This window comes from Micromys minutus (genome assembly GCF_963924665.1).
Source record: "Micromys minutus genome assembly, chromosome: 15".
NCBI lineage: Eukaryota > Metazoa > Chordata > Mammalia > Rodentia > Muridae > Micromys > Micromys minutus.
The window spans coordinates 9217702-9237381 of NC_137984.1; the positions used below are offsets into that span (position 1 = coordinate 9217702).

Sequence of the window (19680 nt, forward strand, 5' to 3'; positions counted from 1 at the left end):
AAGCTTGCCCGGGGCCTTCTGGTAGTATGGAAATTAGAGAAGGGAAAGATCATTCAGGTAAATTCTAGCTTGGGGCCTTCTGGACCCTATTTCTAAAGTGCATAGCATCTTCAGAAGTGGTAACTTAGCTTCCACCTCTGGGCTGTAGCCAATGAGAAGAGCAATAGGTTGTATATTTACGGATTATCTTCTATAGCTCTGACCAACAACTCTAAAGAGGACTTCTTATGTCTGGTGTGTAGCTTTATGTTATGTGGTGTTTGTCTTTTAGAAGAAGTACCAGCACCACAGACTAGAAAAGTTCATTAAAATATGTACATAAAGAAGTATAAAGAAATTTTCTCAAAAGACATGGGGAGCTATAGTACGCCCTAGGAAAAATAATCCAAGCTATAAATTTAAAATTATCCTGTATTTTGTTATGCTAAAATTAAGGTCTTTGTGAATAGATACTATAACTAGTAGTAATATCGAACTGCTAATAAAATGAAAAGTATAAATGTATGATAATAAAATTGCCTCAAATTATGAGAGGTTTGAAAAATGAGAAGAGAAGCATTACAAAGATTCATCACCTCATCAAGCTTTCTCTTCCCCCTACAAACTGTAGAGAGTATTATTTTTGCTTCAAAATGAAAATGAAAAACGTTATTCTAGGCTCAGATTTCATATATTATCTCTAGTACAGCTTTCTTATTTTCATCATTAGATATTCAAATAAGCACCCCAATGACAATATTGTTTTCCTTCAAATATTTACTATTTCTTAAAGAAGCAATGGAGGTTTTAAAAAATAATATTGCTAATAATTAATACTGCTGAAACTCAGCTTGCTAAGCCAAATATTCTTGACCATCTACCTAATTAAAAACTGAAAAAAGATGTCGTTTATAAGATCCTCTCCAAAATTCACAAATATCTTACACTGTGACTATATAGTAATACTTTAACAACAATTTTTTTGGAACAAGACACTTTTAATCAGCACTATTTACATGAGAATACAATTTTGATATTATATAGTTATACCATGGAAGGGAGTTTACATAGAGGTCATTTATTAAATAGTTAAAAATGATGCAAGTGTTTTTTCTTTCCCTTTCTCCCTTCTTTCATTCTCACTCCCTCACACCACTCTGTGTGTGTGTGTGTTTGTGTCTCAGACACTATATGCATTTCATGTTCTTGTTAAATGTATTCTGTTCTGAATATAAATACTATGTTCTGAAAACTTTGATAGCCATTGCTTATTCTTTAAATAATTGAATTTGCAGAAGCTGAAGGAGCCAAAGAAGAGATTGCTGCTGCCTCAACAAAAATGGGTAAGCACAGCTGAAAAAAAAGCTGATCTGACTATAACTTAATCTTGAAGCTTTTAACTACTGTCTGTGTAGCTCAGTGGGAGAAGATTTGCTTGCTGATTTTGCTATTTTAGTGACACAAAAACAGACTTTGCACAATAACCATCACATCCACATTAACAACATTTTGTGGGCAGTTCTCTATGACAGGCAGTTTTTGCTCACTAGATCTATAAATTAATGTTTGTAACTATATCTAAATTGAAATACAGGTTTTTATAAGTTTTTATAAGTTTAATGTTAAAATTTTTATAAGTATACTGTTTAATGCAGTATGATTCCATTCATTCATAAGGCATTTGTATTCAACAAACAACTTTAAAACACTAAGTATTGAATAAATTAAAATTTAGCTAAGAAAACACCCATAGTGTGTTCATTTTATGTGAAAATATTATAGAACTAAAATATATATTCCATGAGGTGCTGACTTAAGGAAGTTGTGGTTCGGAAGCAAAATGGGAAGTTGCAAAAAAACAACAAAAACAAAAACAAAAAAACATAAAAAATAACCAGTAATTCTAACAATGTATTTAAAATTAACTCATAAGTATATTTAATAAATCTACCTTTTTTGTTGGAAGTAGATTTAGACTTTAAACCCTTTTTATTTAATTTTAATTATTTTATTGGATACTCTCTGTATTTATGCTTCAAATGTTATCCCCTTTTCCCTCATTCCCACCTCCCTACCTCTCTAATAGGTCTACTTTAATTATATTTTTGACACCAGAGAAATTTACACACACTTACACACTTACTACACTAAAAGCATATTACACATACTTATAAAAATTGCGATCTATATTTATAAAAACAAAAAATACATAAAATTTTAAAACTAATATGCATGGCATCAATTTACATGTTCCTTCTAACATTATATGTATAAGCACATGTACCACATTCATTAATGTACTCCATATATTACTATTGGTTTATATCTATAAATTGGTATGTATCCATATATATGGTTATATGATGTTATGTATGTACATCACATGTTTAATTGAAGTAATTTCACCATAGCTGATATAAATTATCCTAAATTAAAGTAGCTTTATGTGGCATCATATTCTTTTTTAAAAATATTTTATTTATTTACATTTAGAATGTTGTCTTCTTTCCCAGTTTTCGCTCTGTAACATCCACATCCCATCCCTTTTCCTCTGTGCCTCTATGAGGTCTCTCCTCCACCCATTATCTCACTCACTCTCCCTTCATCACTAATATCTATCTACCTTCACTGGGGCATCAAGCCTCCACAGGACCAAGGGCCTCTCTTCCCACTGATGTCTGACAAGGTCTTCCTCTGCTACATATGCTGCTGGAGCTATGGGTCTCTTCATGTGTACCGTTTGATTGGTGGTTTAGTCTCTGGGAGCTCTTGGGATTATGATTGGTTGATATTGTCATTCTTCATATGGGGTTACCATCCCCTTCAGCTCCTTCAGTCCTTCCCCTTGCTCTTTCTTCCATTAGGGTCCCCAGGCTTAGTCTGATGGTTGTCTGTGTCTGCATCTGTATTAGTCATGTGCTAACATTAATATTGTATTGATGTAAATAATATGAGATGTCATGATATTATGAAAAGGATAGAGGTATTAATAGACAATAAGACAAAGCTCTTAATCTGGACATTGGGCCTCATATGCTGTCAATGAGGCTAAGTTATTGATCAATTTAAAAGCAGGAAGGGAGATGAAGGCATGCTACATTTATATCTGAGCTAAAAATGACACCAACACTGTGTCCTGAAAATAGTAGATGTTTTCCTGTGTAATTTGATTACTGATGAGCTTTAGGTAATTAGTTATGTGGGAGAAGTTTGGAACAATGTCTACAGTGGAATAATTTCTACAGAAGCATTTTTAGATGACTGACACTGGATAGGTGCATGGATTAAGTCATTTTTTTTTCAAGAATTAATGTTTTAAAATTTATTTTACACCATGATCATAGTCCTCCTTCCTCTTCTCCTCCCAGTTTTACCTTTACAGATCCCTCTCCCCATGACCCACTCCCCTTCTCAGAGAAGGGGGAGTCCCCTTGGATACCTCCCTACCCAGAATATCTGTAATAGTAGGACTAAGTATATCTTCTCCCATTGGAACCCAACCAGGCAGTCCAGATAAGGGAAGTAGATCCAGTGGCATGGGACAGAGACCCAAACAGCCTCTGCTCCACTTCTTAGGGGACCCATATGAATAACAAGCTGCACATTAGTCACAAATGTATGAGTAGTCAATGTCCAGCTCCTGTATGATGCCTGGCTGGTGGCCCAGTCTCTGTGAGTCCCCATGGTCCCAGGTTATTTGCCTTTGTAGGCATTCTTGTAGTGTCCTTGACCTCTCTTGCTAGTTCAATTCTATTCCCCACTCTTCCACAAGACTTCCCAAGCCATGGTTCTCTGCATTTGGCCCCATCTGGGGCTGGATAAAGATAGCTATGTTATGTTCCTGTCTGTAAGCAAAGCAGAATATCTTAAATAGAGTCAGGGGTTGGCTCTCTCATATGAGATGTGTTTCAAGATGGGGCAGTCATTGGTTATCTATTCCCTCAAGTCTCTCCTCCATCTTTATTCTTGCACATCAAATTTTCCATTGAAGATTTTGTGGGACCTCCTCAGGAAGTCCTTCCTGGCTATAGAAAGTGCCGACTTAAGTCTCTGCTTCCCCCTCTAGTAGTTATCTCAGCTATGTTTATACCCATAGACTCTATATCATTGGCTCAGACCTCCACCTAGTCCTAGAGATGCCCTCAAATGATTTCCATTCTCCCTCTCTACCCTCTCTTGTCCCCCTTCTCCTCAAACATAATTGACACTCGATTTTGCTTCCTCAGTCCCTCTTCTACAGTTTCCCCTCTGTATCCACCTCCAATAACCATGAAGTTTCCCTTTCTGAGTGTGACTCACACCTCTTTCGTTTGGACATACTTTTTTCAAGTTCCTTCGGATCTGTGGATTGTAGCATAGTTATTCTGCAATTAATGATAATGTCAACCTATAAGCTAGTACATACCATAAATGTCTTCCTGGCTCTGTGTTACCTCATTCATGATGATATTCTCAAGATCCATCCATATAGCAATAAGAAAAATAAATTGAGGGTATACAAGTTTTAAAGAAAGAAGTAAAAATACTTCTATTCACAGATAATCTGATAATAAGGGTACCAAAAATTTTTATCAGAGAACTCCTACTGCTAATGAATACCTTCAAAAAAGTACCTGAATATAAAATTTACTAAAAAATATTAGTAGCTCTCCTTTATTTTTTTCATAGCAGCCTTATTTATTTGTTTATTTATGTATGTATTTATTTATTTTTAATTGAATAACTTTATTTTAAAAAACAAAGATAAATGCAAAGATTTTAAGCATTATTGTATAAAAGTATACAAATACATTTTTGTCAGTGCTTGTTTTTTTAAAAAACCAGGTTTGATAGTGTGCATTAAGATCTTACTAGTTACAATGAGCATAAAGTACATGTAAAACAGAATGTAACCTGGAAGTAGTCAAAGTTTTCTTGGTGTGTAAGGACTAAGCATAATTGTTTTTTCTTTCTTTTTTTTTTTTTCTTTTCTTGAACTTCATATAGTCTGTGAGTTGTTTCTGAGGTGTTCAGAGCTATCTGGCGTTATTATCCAATTATCAGTGACTTCATATTATGTCTGTTCTTTTGTGACTGGGTTATCTCACTCAAGATAATATTCTCTAGATGCATCCATTTTCTTAAGAAATTCATAAGGTCATTGTTTCTGATAGCTGAATAGTACTCCATTGTGTAAATGTACCACAATTTTTGTATCCATTCATCTACTGAAGGACATCTGGGTTCTTTCCAGCATCTGGCTATTATAAATAGGGCTGCTATGAACATTGTGGTGCATGTGTCTTTGTTGTATGTTGGAGTTTCTCTGTAGTATATACCCAGAAGTGGAATAACTGGGTAGTTATTCTTCAGGTAGTACTATGTCCAATTTTCTGAGGAACCGCCAGACTGATTTCCAGAGTGGTTGTATCAGTTTACAACCCCACCAACAGTGGAGAAGTGTTCCTCTTTCTCCACATCCTCGCCAGCATCTGCTGTCATCTGAATTTTTGATCGTGGCCAATCTGACTGGTGTGAGGTGGAATCTCAGGGTTGTTTTGATTTGCATTTCCCTGATGGCTAATGATGTCGGCAGCACACATACTAAAAAAAATGTAGCTCTCCTTTACACAAATAATAAATGAGCTAAGAAATTAGAGAAACAACATCCTCTGCAAATAGCCGTAAATAACATAAATACATTGGTGTAACTCTAATCAAGCAAGTGAAAGATCTGCATGAAGGAAAATCAAATAACTAGAAGAAATTAAGGAATATATCAGAAGATGAAAAGATTTCCCATGCTCATAGTTCAGAAAGATTAACATCGTAAAAATGGTCATCTTACCAAAAGCAATCTACAGATTCAGTGCAATCCACACCAAAATTCCAACTCAATTTTTAGAGACCTTAAAAGAGCAATTATCAGCTGCATATGAAAAACAAAAAAACTCAGGAGAGTTGAAACAATCCTGATTGATAAAAGAGCATTGGGAGGAATCAACATACTTGATTTCAGGCTGTATTACAAAGCAATAGTGATTAAAAACTATAAGGTATTGGTATAGAAACAGATAAATTTATCAATGGAATTGAATCAAAGACCCAAATATACCATGAACACTTGATTTTTGATAAAGAAGAGAAAATATTACAAATGAAAAAAAGAAAGCATTTTCCATAAATGGTCCTTGTCTACCATGATGTCTACCTGTATATGAATGCAAATAAATTCATATTTGTCACCTTGTAAAAGACTTGAGTCCAAGTGGATCACATACCTCACAATAAAATCAGATACTCTTAGCCTAAAGGAAGAGAAATGGAGAATTGATTTGAATGCATTGGTAGGGGAGACAGCTTCCTAAACATTCTCTCTCTCTCTCTCTCTCTCTCTCTCTCTCTCTCTCTCTCTCTCTCTCTCTCTCTCTCTCTCTCTCACACACACACACACACACACACACTCATACACACACACACATACACATACACACACACACAAACACACAAACATGCACAGATGCAGATGTGACCCTTTTATGTTTTCAAGGAAAAATAAATTATAAATTACCCCACAGGCAGTCAACTAACTTGTAGTCCTGGATACTTTGAGAGACTGAACCACCAGTCAAAAAACATAAGTGGGCTGGACATAGGTTCCCTAAACATATATAGTAGATATGCATCATGGTCTTCACATGGATCCCCCAACCACTGGAGCAGAGGCTCACTCTAACTCTGTGGCTTACTTATGGATCCTGCTCCCCTAATTAGGCTGCCTTGTCTAGTCTCAGGGAGTGAGAATCTGCCTGTCCTGCAAAATCTTAATGTGCCAAAATGGATCAGTATTGGGGGATGGGGGAACTACCTACCATTTTCCATAAGGAGAATGGGAAGTGGTAAAGGGAGGGTCTATGGGAAGGGGGACTGGGAGGATGGAGCAGGGTATGATTAAAATATAAAATGAATAAATAAATAATTTAATGGGTGAAGACTGAACTGCCAGCACGTGCTGTTGAGGATGTGGCAGGAGAGAACACTGCTCTATTGCTGGTAGAAATGCAAACTTGTACAACCTGTTTGGATATAGACTTGGTAGTTTTTCAGAAAACCAGAAAAAGTTCTACCTTAAGACACAGGTGTACCACTCCTAGGAATATATTCAAAAGTTGCCCCACTATACCACAGAAACAGTTTCTCTAGTATGTCAGAGCAGCTTTATTCATAATAGCCAGAAACTTGAAATCACTAAGATGTTGGTCAACTAAAGACTGAATAAAGAAAATGTAATACACCTACACACTGGAAGACAACTTAGATACTAAAAACAAAGACATGAACTTGACAGGATAGAGTCATTTTACCCCGAGTATTTAGGGCATAAATACAAACATTAATAGTTTGCAGATCAACCATGTCAAAGTAGATTAAAAAGTGATATAAAATCAAAATTGCACAGTCAAATATGAACCTCATGAAACTGCTCAACTAAGGATCTCATGACTTTATAACATAGGAAATATTGTTGTTGGAATGAGCCCACTTAGTAAATTTTTAGAGTAAAATAATGGAGAATCAATCTATTTACAAACCAGAATTATAACCAACTACTTTGGCCATTGATCTTTGTTATGGGTTAACGATGGTCCTACACATCGATTTGACAGATAATAAAAAGCATCAGCAGAGTAAAAATTGCTTCCAAAGCTCAGAAGCAAACTCAGGTAGGGATTCATGTAACAACATCAAGTCTGATTTTCTTTATCTGCACTAATGTACGCATTCCTGTCCTGTTGTGTGCACGTGCATAAGCGACCCACAACATTTGTCACCTTCTAGTCACCACAGCCAACAAAACCAAGAAATTGAGTAGTGGTTGTTTTTGTCTCGAAGTTGACTTTGAACAAGGGACTATACATGAAAGAGGGAGACTGTTGAGTTTGTGATTGTTGTAATCTTTTAAAAATTACAAATAATTCAATTACAATGTAGTAAATGAGGTATGATGCACTAATCTATATTTGTATAAATGATTTTCCCTTAGTATTTTACTTGAAGATGAGTAGTTTTAAATTCTCACTAGACATCATCTCTTTTGAATTTTAAAAATTTCTACTCATTTTTACTGCCACTCAACAAAAACTTATGGATGTATGCCATACTTTGTATAAAATAAAATATGGGAGATAATGATACTATTGAGTCTAAACTACTGAAAAAATATGTACTTTATCACTGAATGTTTCTGCATAGCTCTAGGTCATGGCTGAAGTCCAAATGGGAGATAAATTCAGATAAAGTGACAGGACAGTTTATAATTTATTTTCCTTGAAATTATCAAGAATGTTCTTCGCAGTGACTTCGCAAACAAGCCCGCAGTAGCAGATGTATTTATATTATGATCCTGATGAGAATAACATGTGAGAGCACCTTGGGTTTCATCATTAGAGCGAGGCAGTGGGGCTTTGCAGGATGTATATGAGGGGACCTAGGTCTCAAGATGAGGCATGCCACTGTTGCTGTGGTAAATGCTGATGCTATGTCTCTCTCTCTGAAGCAATTAAACCTGCTAGTTTATGAATGATTAAAGTCCTCAGCATGAAATTTTACTTTTTCAGTGCTCCTTGTTTGGTGAGAAGTTTCTAAGGCAAAATATTCTTTAATTTTCATCAGAGCCTGAACATTATTTATAAAATCTTTACACATTCTTACTGTATAGACTCATAACAGTTGGCAGCAGAGTTTCCATTATTACCTTAGGCTTCACATTCTATCTTTATTTGTGGTGTACATATGCCAAGATACCAAGTCTACCCTAAATTCTGTAGATCCAAATTGTGTCTTCATTTCTGATTTTATTATGTATTTCCAGTGTCTATTCTCAAATATTCAGTTAACAACTTAAGATTCATCCCTCCTCAACTTGAACTGGCTACTCTCTCCTCCCAATTTACTTTTTATTATCAACTCTTTACCCAATTAGAAAATAATTTTCAGTATTCTCTTTATTTCCACTACATGCTTATTCAAATAAACTTAATGTATTTTCATTTTTATGTCTTAAATATTTCCTCTGTGTGTGTGTGTGTGCGCGCGCGTTTGTATTCATGTCCCTAACTATCAGCATAATTCAAACCTTTATTGTCTTCTTCCTGAATTACTGTTCTGACCTGTGACTAGCCTCAGGTGTATCTATTTATATTAAAACTCAGCAAAGGCCATAGGAAATCATTAAAGCCACGACACCGAATATATCACATTATTTGAAATTTTTTCCTCCAGCTATCCATAAGGTCCAACCTCATTAAAATGGCTAATAGACTCCCCATGATCTGTCTTACATATACTTTTCTAAATTGACCTCACACAAAATACAGTTTTATATTTGCAATAACACTATATTGCACATAATTCTAAATATATCTGTGGAATTTATATTTAGATCTGGATGAAGAGGAATAGACTTACTACTAAATATTCTATGTAGATCTGAGAAGTGATGAGAAACACCAAGTTCCTTCCTTTTCACCATATACACATAAGGATCTGATCAAAACTACTTTCTGTTCTACAGATACTGATACACTCTGTTGTTTCAGTTTCTTTTCAAATAGTAACTTTAAAATACAAGAGACCTTGGACTGGTGACATTATATACATTAAAATAGTATTACATTATTCCAAGGTTAGGAGATTGCATTTTAAATAAGTCTGAAATCAATAAATTTCAAAATTATGTCCAACTTACCTTCTCAACAATATCCTAGCATCCTCCACATTTAGGTAATATACATTGCCTGAGATTTTGAAGACTTATATAAAATTATGAGGGTGATGGTGTAAGAAAGAAAGATAGAGAACATTTAATGTCTTAAGATATCTCTATGGGACAATGATAAAATCCAGTGAGTAATGAAAAGACAGCAAAGCATCTCTTCTTCCTAGTTCATGTCATGCCTAGCTAAATCCATTGTTAGAATGTAGGAGTAAAAATAGTTCTCCATGAGAATTTCACAGGGGCTACAGGTGACTGCTGCTAAGCCTTGAAACTGGAATTTGATCCCTGGAACTCTCATGGAAGAAGGAAGGAAACCACTCATGTAAAGCTGACTTCTACAAATAAATACTCATGGATGTGTGTATCCCCTGCCCCCATGTAATAAATAAAGAAACAAAAAGTCTGCTTTTTTAATTCTTTTACATCGATTGCATTTTCATAAGTTTTATGAATAAATAATTGCATTTCCTGAAGTTGTATCATACAAGTCTACTTCACCCCACCCTTACAATAAATATCTTCAAAGGTAGAGAAAAGAAAATGTATTCTTTCAAAACTGAAGAAAGTTTGCAAGCTTTTTGGAATGTATTGGACAGGATTTTTTTAGAAGATCAGAACCAGTAGAATGTGCATAATATAAAAGAGGATTCACTAGACTGGCAGCTAAAATTGGAGCTGTATAGTCCAATGATAGGCACCTATGTAGTGGCACCGAACCCCTTTGATGGTTAGTAATTTAAGCTTGTAGTACCAGCAGTCCCAACCTCCACCCAAAACTTGAAAGGCTTTCATATGGTACTAATATTTTTAGCTATGAATTCCAACTATTGTTCTCCTTTATAAGGGTGCTCCTTATCCACCCACCCACCCATTCCTACCTAATAGCCCTGACATTCCCTTACACTGGGGTATCGTGCCTTCACAGGACCAAGAGCCTTTCCTCCCGTTGATGCCCAACAAGGCCATCCCCTGCTACATGTGCAACTGGAGTCATGAGTCCTGCCATGCATATTCTTTGGTTGGTTGTTTAATCCCTGGGAGCTCTGGGAGTTCTGGCTGGTTAATATTATTGTTCTTCCTATCAGGATGCAAACCCATTCAGCTCCTTCAGTCCTTTCCTATTTCCTCCATTGAAACAATATCTATGAGGTGGCTTGGATATGCTACAGACCCTTCTATTTTTCTGGGCCTACAAGAGAAAATAGAAACTCCTATGGTCCCTGGAGTTTTTTCAAGAGAGTAGCACCCAAAATTTAGACATGTGCTGCCTTCAAAATTCAAATAAGCCTTTTAAATGCTGCAGTTCATTCTTGATGGTAGCTGGTCCCATATGCAACAATTTATCCTTCACCTTAAAAAGAACACTTCAATGCTGACCATCACTGGAACACCAGAAATCTTAGTAATGTAGATGACCCTGGAATTTTTTTTTTTTTTTTTTTTGGCTTTACTTTCTATCCTCTTGACACATGTAGGATTTAAACATGGGATCTAGACAGTAGCTGCTACCATTGTTTACTTGGTTGAATCAACATAATGTCATCAATATGATTGACCACTGTAATATCCTGTTGAATATATGAGGGATTAACATCCCTATAAAATAATTTGTGATATAGGACTAAAGAATTACTATATTCTTAAGGTTGTCTAGTCTTTCCAGCTGAAAACAAGTTGCTTATTTGCTTATGGACAGGTATGTTTAAAACAGTGCATTTGCAAGATTAGTAGATACATATGAGAGAGTAGGAGATGTGTTAATCTTCTTATGCAAAGGAACCACATGTAGTAAAAGAGATTCAACTACAGTCACTATTTGACTACGTTCAATATAATCATCTATCATTCTCCATCCATTTTATGTACAAAATAAATAGAAATAAATGGAAACATAGTGAAAAATATGATTCAGGTCCTTAATGATGATGCTAATTGATGTAAACTTTCTTGGGATGAGAAGCAATTTGTGGTTCACTATTTCATAGATTTTGTTTTAATGCCTTCTGCTTGGCTGTTCCAAAAATAGGTCATGGAACCAACATAATTATTTTAAATTCAAAGTCTATCTATACAAATTATGTATTCTATAACTGTAGAAATCACTACAAATGAGTTTGAAAACCCTGATGAACATACTATTAGTCAGATATGGGTAACTCAACTCTGATGTCCTTATGATTTTGCTTCAACTTGGGGATACAACGCAATGTACAGTCATTTGTAATTAATGTTGACTCATTGCCAGTCTACAGCAGGCTCCCAAAGGTCTATTTTATTTTACCTATGAAAAATTACAGCAGTAATAGGTCTATTTGAGGATAGATATTAATAGCACACCTTCAATATTATACAAAGTTACTTCCTTAATAGGACCTAGCATTAATATTTTATTAATTAATGATTAATAAAATTAATATTTAATTAACTTAATTAATTAATAATCTTTTACTTTTGAAAGATTATCTTGGGCCTATAAAGTGGCTCAAATTGTTGAAGAGTCATTATTTTCTCTATCTCTTACTCAAAGCAGCCTTTAATTAATTTGTCCTGAAAATTTTCTGCTTATCTAGATGGAACATATATTTACTAGCTTCTCTGGAATTTCTACTTCTAGAAATACCATGATTTCTACTATATTTCTACTTCTAGAAATACCATGAGCCAGTAGCCAGTGGTAAGGTGAGCCAGCCTAACTTGATGATTTCATTTCCTGTGTTTTCCTAATATGGTAACTATACTTACTTGGTTGCCTTTTCGAAGTTTAATGTGGTCACACACACACTACTAGTGTGAAATGCAATTAGATTAGTTATATTTTAATTACCTAGTTGAACATCTGTGGTTCCCACTATAAAATATAACATAAAAAGAGCAACAAAATATTATACTTAGAAAGTTGACCCAGTACTTTCTAAACAAGAATGAATTTCTGAGCTCTGATGACATCAACAGTGGAATGTCTAGATGTGCACTTGTCTGTATTTCAAATGCTAGAGAGACAGAAACAGGCAGATACTTGGTTTCTACTTCCCAGTCATGTTATCCCACCACTGAACTCCTGCACCAGTGAATGATCCTGCTTTAGAAACGAGCAGGAAACACTATAAGCATGTCTGTTAATGTCAAGGTGTTCATGGAATTGCCATATGCCCACCATTAACATCAACATACTTTTTAACCATTTATCCAAGGTTGAATCTATGTAAATATTTAATGATGTCTATTCAACTGACTTTTACATCTGCATTCTGTATTATTTCAGTATGTAATAAAGAGAGATTAGTTTTTTCTAGATAAGTTTAATAAATTGAAAGACATTTTTTTTTAAATGAGGTGGAGACCTTTGAAGTAAGGCAACTTATATTAGCATCTGGTCTCTGCATGCACAGCTTCATGCACATTTTAGACATCCATATATATATATATATATATATATATATCCACATGCATATATCATATAATTATAGAGGCACACACACTGGGAAATATATACTTATCTATATATACATACATGCATACACAAACACACATATCTACATATACCCACATATATTTAAAGAGGGAAACAGAGAAGGGGGAGGGAGAGGGAGAGGGGGATACTGAGAGAGAGATTTTTAAAAAAATGGGCGAAGACAGATTTCATCAACCATGCTGGTACTCCTTTCCCTAAAACCATTTCTTATAATATCCATTAAAGGAAAATCTTCCTGACCCTCCATTGTGGAGGTTACATTCTACATAGTAAATCCATTCTAACATCCTAATTTTCCTGAATGTTCAAATGTTTCTTCCTCTTTTGTAAGCTGTGGCATTGAACCTGGTGATCAGTACCAAAACCTCCACCCAATCTAGTTGTATGTTCTTTTTACCATCATCACCCACCCTTAAATTGCATTCCCCTACATAGTCTACAAACTTTTGTTTGTATGAATTAGAACATTCAAGAAATTCTTTAAGAGTTTAGTATGCTTCTTTGTGAGAATGATCCTGTGAACCTTCCCTCTTAGACATGTTAAGACATGAGTCTTTTTCAAAGATAGAAGCAAACAAGAGTGACAAAGATGGTTCTGGAGGCATCAGCATTGTTATGATGAGTTCTGAAGGCATCCCATTCAGAGAACCTCAGAGTTCAGTATCTTCAGTCTCAGCAGAGTATGCCCATAATGTCCAGCTCAAGTTACTGGATCCTACTGTTTTTCAATGTTTTTTGAGGCTGGACCTGTACTTGTGTTATGACTCAATCAATCATGTGAGAAATTGCTGTTTTTCTTTCAAGGGGATTTATCGTTAAGATTGTTTGAAATTTTTTAAAACTTCATCCTAATTAATATGTGATAGAGATGACTCTTTCTCAAGACACAGGCAAAAGTCTTTAGATTATTTAAATATATGTCGCGAGAAATTAACTTTTATCTCTGTTATGCTTATTGTCTTTATTATTTTATGTGTGCATGATTGGCAGAATTATGTTTCTTAGATTTCATGAAAGACTTAGAAGATGCTATTTGTGTGTGTGTGTATCAAAGTTGTTTGCTCAAAGGGGAGAAGAAAGTTATATATGGGAGAATTTGAGGGAAGAAAAAGAAAAGAAGTAATTTAATTATGTTGTACTCTTTTTATTTCTTTGTTTAAAGGCATTGCATTTTAGCATAACACTATATGAATATATTTTTGTCAGTATATAATTATTTTAGAGGTTTGATATCATGTATTCTACTAGTTACCATAACCATAAAGTAATGTAGGACAGAACTTAAAATGGAAACAGTCAGTTTTCTTGGTGAGAATAGATTAAGTATAATGGAGTACTACACATCTATTAGAAACAATGACTTTATGAAATTCCTAAGAAAATGGATGCATCTAGACATATCATCCTGAGTGATGTACTCTTAAAAATAAAATAATATCAACCAACCAAAACCCCAGAGCTCCCAGGAACTAAAAACACCAACCAATGAGCACACATGGAGAGACCCATTGCTCCAGCTGAATATGTGGCAGAGTATTGCATTGTCTGGAATCAATGGGAGGAGAAGCATTTGGTCCAGTGAAGTCTCATTTCCCCAGTGTAGGGGCATGCTAAGGGATGAGAATAGGAGCACCTGCACAGAAGCAAGGGGAGGAGGAGGAGAAATGGGAGAGGGGCATAAAGGGGGTAATAGCTGAAATGTAAGTACATAGAATATCCAATTAAAATGATAAAAAAGAAATGGGAACAAAGGGTTATGAAAAAATAAAAAATAAGATAAAATAATTATTAAGTAAGGAATAAAATCAGAATTATATTTTATTTCTAAAATGTATACATTAAAAACAAATCATCATTAGGTATTAAGAAAATTCCAATTAAGTCAACATTTTGATAATATGCCTGGGAAGATTTTAACTTTTCAAAGAGATAGTAGTAGGATGCATACCTTTATTTATTTATTTACTTATTTAATTTATTAGTAGGTTGGTCTCATAGGCTTTCACTATGCAGTCCAGGCTTTCTCTCAATCTCAATTCTCAAGCCTTAGCCTTCCAAATGCCAGTATAAAAGATGTACACAAAGAATCCGTGCTAAAAATGTTTTTAAGAAAGTATTCATTTGGGTTTCTAACTGAAGAAAAGCTGTAAATTTAAGGAGCTCTCCCCTTAGGAACTCTGTGCTTACTGGATAAGAACATCAGTGCCTGCAGTTCTCAGTCATTTCTCCTCCAAATATGTATGTTTCTACATCCTTGTTATTCTTTGATTTTGAAAATCTATTTTATTTAAATTAAAATGTATTCCATTATTCATGTTTGTTGAATTACTTTATATGTCTCCTCTTTTTGTCTCTTCTTGTGGATTTCTATCATATTTTTTTTTCAGTGTGGCTGAATAGAGTCCTATTTAGTTTTTAGCTTTGTTAGATTCATCTATTTCTCATTTTAATTAACTATGTGTTACATCTTTAAGAACCATTGGAAAAAATAATACTATAAATGTTCAGAGAAGAGATGACTGGGTTTAAAGTAGAGTGGATAAAAGAAACAATGAAGAGTTATGTCTACCTACTGGGCCTTGTTCTTGCAATAGTTGATCAAGTATTTCTTTATTTTTATTTATTTTTTAATAAACTAGAGAGATTATCACTTATATATTAAGGCTCAATATTAGATAATGTGCCATTGTTGCAACGGCATTTGTATAACAAAGTGAGGATGCATATTTTGAGAGCCTTAACCATTATCCTGAAATATATGACCACCTGGACAGTGTGTAACAAAAAATCTATACTATGCCTTTCATTTCTTAGAGCAATTCAGTTTGTAGAAATTGTCATTGTAGGAGTATGACAGCACTTCTTATCCTTTGTGGAAGCCACATCCTAATCCTCCTTGATTGGTCCTACCCTAACCCTAACTAAAATTTAACAGGAATAGAAAATAAGATCATAAACTCATGGAATCCACTGGAATTCCTGTAAGTTCAGAATCTTTCTGTACAAAGGGGACTTGTGAAACTCAGAAAAGCGAATTTGCTTTGAGCTAATTATTTTCCTCACTCAAGAATTCTGTTTGGAGGTTCCATTTGGAGGTTAGAGTACAATGATTCCTTAAAGTCTACCTGATTTTATTTCTAATTAATAGTAACAAATTCTAGGGTCTTATTGAAGCAGATGCATGCAATGATGAAATATAGCACATCTTCCTGTGGTTTTGTTTTGATTTGTTTTTCTTGTTTTCTTTCTTAAATCTTTATTTTCCCTTCCTTTCTTCCTCTCTATATTTATTATACTTCTTTTTACTTTTTCTACATCCTTTATTTTGAGGAAGTTACCAGTGTTGTTCTTATGTGCCTGATGTCTTCTTAATGTTGTTTTACATGCTCCCTATACCCTGCATTTGATTGAAATGGAAGCCAGACCTGTGTCTTAACATAATTTCCCTTAGTTGCTTGTCAGGAATATTGCAGAATATTCAATACATTACATGTTCTCTCAACAGGAAGCAGCATCTCTCTAGAGGTGCCAATGAATAAACACTTCTGTTTCCAAAATGAGTAAAGCCAGTGGGAGATGCATTTATTCATTTTAAAGTTGTGGTTTCCCCTTTACTATTCTCTGTAGAGCTGTGCACAATCATGTTATTCAATTCCACATCAGTTCTTCTTCTAACCGTTGCTCGAATTCTCTGAAGATTCTTAAATCAGTTATTTCAGCTGCAGGCATTGACTATATGAAAATTTCTGCTCATTTTATGTTTATCTGGGTAAACCTCAAATCTTCCACTGAGAGTGATAAATCTTAGATAAAACATGAATCTGGATGTAGTGCTTTCAAAGATCTCTTTTTGTCTACTTGTAATGTAGAATGGGTTTCTTTCATACTTAAATGCATCTCAAGTATGATGGCATGGTCTTTTCTGTTGATTAGGAGACACTAAGTCTTTTGGGTATATATGCCCAGGAGTGGTACAGCTGTCCATATATACAAAAGGTGTTCCAGCATATAGCAAGGACACATGCTCCACTATGTTCAAAGCAGCTTTATTTATAATACCCAGAACCTAGAAAGAACCCAGATATCCTTCAACACAGAAATGAATACAGAAAATGTGGTGCATTTACACGATGGTGTATTATTACTCAGCTACTAAAAACAATGACTTTGTGAATTCTTAGGCAAATGGAGGGAACTAGAAAATATCATCCTGTGTGAGGTAACCCAGTCACAAAATAACTCATAAGGTATGCACTCATTGGGAAGTGAATATTAACCTAAAAGCTCAGAACACCAAAGATACAATTCACAAACCACATGAAGCTCAAGCAGAAGAAAGACCAAAGCATGGATGCTTCAGTGCTTCTTAGAAGAGGGAACAAAATAGTGAAGGAAGGAAATACAAAGTGTGGAGCAGAGTCTGAAGCAAAGGCCTTCCAGAGATGGCCCCACCTGGGGATATACATTCTACCCACAGACACAAAACCAGACACTATTGCTGATGCCAAGAACTGCTTGCTGATAGGAGCCTGATATATCTGTCTCCTGAGAGGCTCTTTTAGAGCCTGACAAATACAGAGGCAGATGCTGGCAGACAGCCATTGGTCTGAGCACAGGGAACCCAATGGAGGAGATAGGGAAAGGACTGAAAGAGCTGAAGGGATTTGCAACCCTATAGGAAGAACAATATTTACCAACCAGATTTCCCAGAAATCCCTGGTACTAAACCACAAACCAAAAAGTACACCCATGACATCAAATCCATATGTAGCAGACGGTGGCCTTATGTTGCATCAATTGGGAAGAGAGGGTCTTGGTCCTGTGAAGGTTCAATGTCCCAATGTAGGAGAATGCCATGGTGATGAGGTGGGAATGGGTGGGTGGGTGGAGAGCACCCTCATAGAAGCACAAGAAGGGGATGGAATATGGGCTTTCTGGAGGGTAAACTAGGAAATGGGCTAACATTTGAAATGTAAATAAATAAAATATCCAATAATAAAAAAAACATGCTAAGTCGGTATTTTAAGGAGCATCTTACTGACATTTGTATGACACTAAATGACTACAGTCATTTACTGAATTCTAAACCAATTATTTATAGCCTGGTTAATTAAAATCTTTGTAGCTTGTTTAGCAAAGCACAGTATAAAGTAATAAAATGGAAAAGAGTGTGGAAGATTTCAACTGGAGACTGAAGGGATTCCTGGTTTTTGTTTCTGTTCTAATTCCTTAAGACTAGAATTAACCCAGTTTTTAAAACGTGTTATAGAGGGATCAAAAGCATTTTTCAAAGCATTAGAGAACAGCTTATTTAGAAGAAATATTTGCTATTGAATGTGTCCCCAAACCCTTTATGTGCAGAATAAACATTTCAGATTGGAACTTTTATTTAAACCTTATCTTTGCTTTGCAGCGCTGCATGGAAAGAAAGAAGAGAAAGCCAAGGCAGTGGAGCAAGGTAAAAAAACAAAGTGAAGCAGGTTGACATTATCTTCTTTAGAAAGAAAACTGCATGAGGAGGAAAACACTGGAATCAGACAGGCAGAAGACAAAACCTTTAAATCTCTTGCTCTGTAGGAATGTCCTAGCATTGTTTCCAGGACAGCAAGGATGTGGGATAACTATCTGGTCTTCTTTCTCTTTTGTGTATCAATTCTTTTTATTGAGTTTAAATTCAGAACAGGATGTCTGTACAAAGTGCGTCCATATATCAGCAGAGATGCTCACGAGTTATAATAAGATGAGCTAGATAACTGGTAGACATTTTTTTTTTCCTGTTTGGCCTTTTGTGTTCCATACCACCTCAGAGATGGTAGTCCGAAGAATAAACATGATTCAATCCTATTTACAAAAAAAAAAAAATAATTTCCATTGCTCTAAAAATGTTTCATTATATTAAGACTTTGGGGAAAATGATATAAAAGTTATTAGAGATGATATGGTGACTTTGGTGGTTGATTTACTCAAACGGTCTGACAATTTCTTCTATACATTGTAAAGTCATGAAATACATACATACATACATATATGCATGTGTGTATGTGTGTAGTTATACTACAATATCACTTTAGAATATGCTCTAAACATGTTCTTGACCACTGTCTTAAATCATTAAAAAGGATATTGTGCCTTTTCTTAAAAGTCAAATATGTGAAAAAATTAAGGATTTGGGATCTTTGAAAAATGAAAATAATGTGATAGTTATATGAGTACCACCCACAATTTTAAGTGTCAATGCAATGTTTCAAGAAGGTCAATCTGAGCAAAGGTGTTTTTGGAATACAAAGCACAAATGCAGGATTGTGTTTCGGCTTGCTCACTATAGCAGCTTTCAGAACTTAAATGTCTTAGGTCAAAATGAAGACAATCATTTCCAATGTGCTTTTCTGACTTAGATACCATGTAGCTCAGATAGGAAGTCATATTATAAAGGATATGACAAATTATAAATTTTCAAATTTTATATATTCTT

General features: G+C 34.9%; 1 protein-coding gene across 6 annotated transcripts in view; it reads left to right on the plus strand.

The window, feature by feature from the left end:
• The window catches only part of TRDN (triadin), a 357916-nt gene that overhangs the window by 236423 nt on the left and 101813 nt on the right, over positions 1-19680 (plus strand). For all 6 annotated transcript variants that reach the window (XM_080929343.1, XM_080929344.1, XM_080929341.1 and 3 more), the window contains exons 19-20: positions 1275-1322; positions 18622-18666. In XM_080929343.1, coding sequence (XP_080785469.1) covers positions 1275-1322; positions 18622-18666 — 93 coding nt within the window. The remainder of the gene's footprint in view (positions 1-1274; positions 1323-18621; positions 18667-19680) is intronic.